The sequence below is a fragment of the Phyllobates terribilis genome, unplaced genomic scaffold (genome assembly GCF_046119375.1).
Source record: "Phyllobates terribilis strain yellow unplaced genomic scaffold, ASM4611937v1 Scaffold_10__3_contigs__length_209671492, whole genome shotgun sequence".
Taxonomy (NCBI): Eukaryota; Metazoa; Chordata; class Amphibia; order Anura; family Dendrobatidae; genus Phyllobates; species Phyllobates terribilis.
The window spans coordinates 169,459,060-169,463,744 of NW_027362770.1; the positions used below are offsets into that span (position 1 = coordinate 169,459,060).

The 4,685-nt window shown below is 43.6% G+C and overlaps 1 protein-coding gene across 1 annotated transcript; it reads left to right on the forward strand.

Annotated features, from left to right (window-relative positions):
• Positions 1 to 1,545: 1,545 nt before the first annotated feature.
• LOC141164640 (E3 ubiquitin/ISG15 ligase TRIM25-like) lies at positions 1,546 to 4,293 on the forward strand. The gene has a single exon (XM_073650121.1). The coding sequence runs from the start codon at positions 2,197 to 2,199 to the stop codon at positions 3,799 to 3,801; it is 1,605 nt and encodes a 534-aa protein (XP_073506222.1). The 5' UTR covers positions 1,546 to 2,196; the 3' UTR covers positions 3,802 to 4,293.
• The last annotated feature ends 392 nt before the right edge of the window (positions 4,294 to 4,685 follow it).

Below are 4,685 nucleotides of genomic sequence, written 5' to 3' on the forward strand. Positions count from 1 at the left end.
TGTCCTGGACAGTACCAAACTTGCCTCAAGGCCTGCTCACAATGCACCAAAACTTGGTCTTTGTGCTGCTGTACTAGTGGTGGAGGTTACAGAAGTTGCTCCTGAACAGTGGCACCACATCTCCACTGACTTGCACCCAACTCAACCAGAAACAGGACTCATCGCTGCACCCAACCTTTGTGATAACACCTGGCTGTCTTTTCCAAGTTTAGTTCCTGAGGACCCTTGTTCTGTCAATGCTGGCAGCACACTTGAATTTGATGAACCAGTCGCTGACGGGGATACCAGACCCATCATCTCTACACGCTGCATACCTGTGACTCCAAAGTTGAAGCTGAGGCCTCATCTGTCTGGACGCTTCTTGAGCTGGTGACCGGTTGTGCAGGCTGGTATTCACCTGACGTATACCGCCAAGTTCTTCATGGGAGAAGGCATCACATGAAGGACATTGCTTCTGGACACAGCTTACCACCATATACTTTCAGCTCTGTTAAGACATTGAACTTCCTCTAGTGGATTGCTGGGTTGGTGGAAGTGTTTGCACGTTGCGGCTTCCCCAATCCGAAGATGGGTTTTCCAGTTGGACTCGGATTATCTGTCGGTTGAGGACTTCAGACCCCAAATGCAAAATCGGACTACAACTGTATTGTTGTTCATACCCGTATGTTTATTTCTTGGCTTTCAGGTCTACCGTGACATCCCCAAAGGACATCACTTCAAGGAATTATTGAAATCTAAGGATTTCAGACGGGGAGTGTTCTGTCTCATGATTGGGACATTTATGTACTATAATGGACCTTCTTAGAGATGCTATGTTTTATTAAATTGCTGTAGTGTTTACTTTAAGTCTGTCCCTTCTCTCTCCCTTTCTTCTTCTCATGTGACTTGCTTAGCTAACCCCTCCCTTCTTTCCCCTGCCTTGCTTTCATTCACCATCTTGGAACCTTCTGAAGCTCATGTGCTCACAGCCTGTTCTGTGAAAAGTTCTTTTTAACCTGCTGCTTCTACATGCATTTAAGAAGACTTCTTAAAGAAAACAAAGTCTCTTGTGAATTCTTCAAAACGTGCCTGCTAGCAGCCGAGTTAAGCTATCTGCGATCATCGCCATTGTAAGTACAGGTGAAGAGACCGCGTCTCACAGAGCCATATTTACAGCCACAGGCCAAGGGAACAGAATAAGATCCATGCTGCTTTAAGAAGGCCCAAACAAGAAACAAGATGGATTCCACAGAATCTGCCATCTTAGTAAAGGGCAATTGCAGAACAGCAACAGCCTCCAGTGGTAAGGAGAGGGACTGCAGCACAATTATTAAGATGAACAATAGCAGCCACTAGTGGTCAAATTGTAGAAGGACAACAGGAATGCTGACTGAAGCCTTCAAAACAATCTCTAAATCTTTGGCTTCCTAGACTTGATAACAAATTGAGTTGCTTCCTATGCTCTCCACCATCTTCAATGGACCGTAAGGATCCCCCAGACCATCTACATCAAGTTTGACTGTATTACAAAGCTCCAAAAAATGTCATCTGCCACATCCATTTCTACGCTATCAATAATTAATGATTAATAATGATTGTACGAAAAGTTCAACAGCAGATTACATCTTACAACAGATCCCAGCTCCACATCACTGTATGTCACTGACTAAAATTATGATGATCTCATAGGGCTGGTGACACGACAGAATCACTCCCTCCTGTGATAAAACGGAGAGGGAAATGTGTTTCCTCACACAACCAACAGCTGAGAGTCTCTGCTGTCACCAGTATATTCATTTATGCTTTCTCACCTGGCCAGGAGCTGTGTATGCAGGACGCAGCAAATAATTCAGTACATAGCAGGGGCACAATGATAAGATTATCTCAGCCAAGGATCATTTTTCTAAACACATTCAATTGTGGAACTTATTAATATTACAGAATCTATTTTTGAAAATGCATTTTGTTTGTGAGACAAGTTATACAATATATTATATGTTCTACAAAATAGTGGCATGCAACTGGTCTCATAAAAAGGCATTTTAATGGCTATGTTGACAGAAAAATTAAAATGTTGTGGCTTTCAGGATGCAGAGATTAAAAAATAAAAAAGCATGTTGTGTTCTTAAGGGGTTAAGGAAATGGGTGTAACAACAAGGTTACTGTATATCTAGGATCAGGAAAGTTCAGTTTCGTTTCTCTCTTCCTCCATCAGCCATGGCGTCTGCTGATCTTAGAGACGAGCTGCTCTGCTCCATCTGTCTGAGCACTTATACAGATCCTGTAATGCTGAGATGTGGACACAACTTCTGCCGGGTCTGTGTTGATCGTGTGCTGGATACACAGGACGAGTCTGGAGTTTATTCCTGTCCTGATTGCAGAGAAGAGTTTCAGGAGCGGCCGGCACTGATGAGAGACTTCGCTCTTTGTAAGATTGTGATGAATTTCCAGCTTACTGAACCACCTCAGGAGAAGATCACCGGGATCTGCTGCACTTACTGTGTGGACTCTCCTGTACCTGCTGTTAGATCCTGTCTACACTGTGAGGCTTCTCTGTGTGATAAACACCTGAGGTCTCACAGCAAATCACCAGAACACGTCTTATCTGATCCCAGCACTTCTCTGGAGAAAAGGAAATGTTCTGTCCATAAGAAGATCCTGGAATATTACTGCACTGAGGACGCTGCTTGTATCTGTGTGTCCTGCAGTTTGGCCGGAGAACATCGGGGACATCGGGTGGAGATGCTGGATGAGGCCTCTGAGAAGAAGAAGGAGAAACTGAGAAATGTTCTCCAGAAACTGATCACAAAGAGAGAGGAGACTGAGGAAAGAGTCCAGAGTCTGGAGGAGAGCAGGAGAAAAGCTCAAGAAAAAGCAGCTGGAGAAGCCGAGAGAGTCACTGCCCTGTGTACAGACATCAGGAGATGGGTGGACGACCTGGAGAAGAAGGTCCTGAGTGAGATCTCCAGGCAGGAAAAGGAAGAGTCCCTGTCACTGTCTGCTCTGATCCATCAGCTGGAGATAAAGAAGGACGAGCTGTCCAGGAAGATGACACACATTGAGGAGCTGTGTAACATGACGGATCCACTGACTGTCTTACAGGAACCAGACACCGGTGACTTGTGTGATCCTGAGGAGGAGGAAGGTGATGAGGACACAGGGGGACATGATAAACAGCCCCATGATGGAGATGACCTGGATGTGGCTGTGATCTCAGACACATTCCGCACATTATGTGATGTAATATCAGGTATAAGGAGCGGTATCTATGTGGAGGGTCCTGCAGACATATTACTGGATGTAAACACAGCTGCTAATAATCTCCTTATATCAGACGACCTGAAAACTGCAACCTGGACACAAGAGAAGCAGAAACGTCCAGAAACAGCAGAGAGATTCCAGGGTTATCAGGTGATGAGCAGGAGGGGATTTACCTCAGGACAACATTACTGGGATGTGGAGAGCAGTAGATCAGGGAGGTGGAGGGTGGGGATGTGTTATCCCAGTATAGACAGGAGGGGGCAGCAGTCATACATTGGAGATAATAACAAGTCCTGGAGTTTGAGAAGATATAATAATCAGTATTTAGTGATACATGACAGTAAAGTGATTAAGTTACCTGACACGATCTCCAGTAATAGATTCAGGATATGTTTGGATTATGAGGCCGGACAGTTGTCCTTTTATGAGCTGTGTGACCCCATCAGACACTTACACACCTTCACTGCCACCTTCTCCGAGCCCCTTCATGCTGCATTACGTGTGTATTCGGAAGAGGTTATTGGACGCTATGTGAATAGCTGGATGAGGATTACAGGATAGGAAATAACACCCTTTGAGGTGGTCTCTCACCATTGCAGGTTAGGACCGCACCGCTCCTTATTTCACACCTGGGCTCCTGGTTTACAGTCTGGATTATCTTTGTGCTCTTGGATGCTACGATCAGGGTCAGCGTTGTCTTTGCTCCATCAGAGGAGCGCAGCTTCACTGAAGCAGAACAGAGATCAGGCAGCTTCACAGCATTGCTTATAAATACTATAGAAAAGAGCTTGATAGACGCAGCGGTGGTCGGTATCCTAAGCACCAAGCTGTAAACAATAGCATTCACTGATAATTTCAATAAGTAAGTTGCAGTTTCTTCCTTTAAAGACACTTTGCTATTTTAACCATTTATAATGAGAATACGACTTTAAGACTAAGATACAGATTTTTTTTTTTTTTCATTTTTAGGGACATTCTATTTCTACTTAAATGCATGTATTTACGGTTAAAAATAATGTTTTGCAAGTGGGTTTCATTAAACATTTTGCATCATTTGGCTTTTACAGGCTCTTTGTTTCCGCTCTCAACTTTGATTTTGTCTGTGGTTATAAATTAGCTGAGAGGAAAACAGAAAAAGACAGATAAAAGAGATACAAACTCTGCTAGAATGGACTCACAGCCATAATAGACAGAGCAGCACAGAGACTATGGAAGGCAAAGGGGCAAAAGAAGGAAAATTCCTTCCTATGATCATGTTCGCACAAGAAAGAAATGTTACTTTTCTCAGGTGTCAGCACCGAAAACCACAATAGAAATCTACTCTGATTATTGTGCTTTTAATGCTTTTTATGTTTTATCCCTTTTTTTTAGTTTTTGGTGCAGATTTGATGCAGTTTTTATATTGCATTTTTTAGTGCAGAAACACTGGGATTGCACAAATGTGT